Here is a 1,227-nt window from a genome sequence, read left to right on the forward strand (position 1 = left end):
CTAAGGAGACCCCAGGGGCTCACAAAGATCCCAGGGAGGGGAGGACCTGCCCAGGCTTCAGGGGGCGAATCCCTCACAGGGAACTCTCTTCCAGGGCTGAGTCTGGGCCCCAGGACCCAGGTGCAGGCAGGTGAGTCTGTCCCCAGCTCTCCCAGTTCCCTCCTCCTCACTGGGGAAAAGGGGCCACCTCCGTGCAGCTGGGGATGGGGAATAGCAGTTCTGGGCTGACTGATGGGGGCTTCTGGAGGGTCCTGCAGCCAAGAGCTGAGATCTGTTGGGTGGGAAATGACTTAGAATCTGAACTCTGATTTCCTTCCAGGGCCCCTCCCCAAGCCCACACTCTGGGCTGAGCCAGGCTCTGTCATCACCCAGGGGAGTCCCGTGACCCTCAGGTGTCAGGGGGGCCTTAAAGCCCTGGAGTACCGTCTATATAGGGAGAAAAAATTAGCATCCTGGATTACACGGATACGACCAGAGCTTGTGAAGAAGGGCCAGTTCCCCATCCCATCCGTCACCTGGGAACACGCAGGGCAGTATCGCTGTCACTATTACAGCCGCACTCAGTGGTCAGAGCCCAGTGACCCCCTGGAGCTGGTGGTGACAGGTGAGAGGACACTCAGGGGTCCCAGCCCCAGGCTCTGCCCTCAGGAAGGGGGTCGGCTCTCAGGGGCGTCTGCCTCTCACAGCCCAGCCCTGGGGATGATGTGGGAGGTGGGAGCCCCATTTAACACGGTGCCTCCTTCTCTCCTAGGATTCTACAGCAAACCCACCCTCTCAGCCCTGCCCAGCCCTGTGGTGACCTCAGGAGGAAGAGTGACCTTCCAGTGTGACTCACAGGTGGCATTTGATGGCTTCATTCTGTGTAAGGAAGGAGAAGATGGACACCCACAATGCCTGAACTCCCAGCCCCGTGCCCATGGGTGGTCCCAGGCCGTCTTCTCCGTGGGCCCCGTGAGCCCGAGTCGCAGGTGGTCGTACAGGTGCTATGCTTATGACTCACGCTCTCCCTATGAATGGTCTTTACCCAGTGATCTCCTGGAGCTCCTGGTCCCAGGTGAGACATTCGCAGCATTGCCTGGAGTTCCCTGAGTTCCCTGAGTCTCCAGGCAGGTGGGGAGGAGCCGCCTCTCAGGGCAGCTCCAGGGGGGATGATGCTGGGGCGAGAGGGCTCAGGGCTCCCGGGGCCAGAGACACAGGAAGATCAGCAGTGGTGAGGCCCCGGGGGAG

The 1,227-nt window shown here is 61.0% G+C and overlaps 1 protein-coding gene across 1 annotated transcript; it reads left to right on the plus strand.

Annotated features, from left to right (window-relative positions):
• Nucleotides 1-94: 94 nt before the first annotated feature.
• On the plus strand, nucleotides 95-1,191 carry LOC116465928 (leukocyte immunoglobulin-like receptor subfamily A member 1; the record flags this gene model as incomplete). Its single annotated transcript, XM_032148830.2, has 3 exons — nucleotides 95-130; nucleotides 320-604; nucleotides 752-1,191. Coding segments are annotated over 3 exons (659 nt in total), but the record flags the coding sequence as incomplete, so codon positions are not given.
• Nucleotides 1,192-1,227: the final 36 nt, after the last annotated feature.

This window comes from Hylobates moloch, unplaced genomic scaffold (genome assembly GCF_009828535.3).
Source record: "Hylobates moloch isolate HMO894 unplaced genomic scaffold, HMol_V3 SCAFFOLD_15999, whole genome shotgun sequence".
NCBI lineage: Eukaryota > Metazoa > Chordata > Mammalia > Primates > Hylobatidae > Hylobates > Hylobates moloch.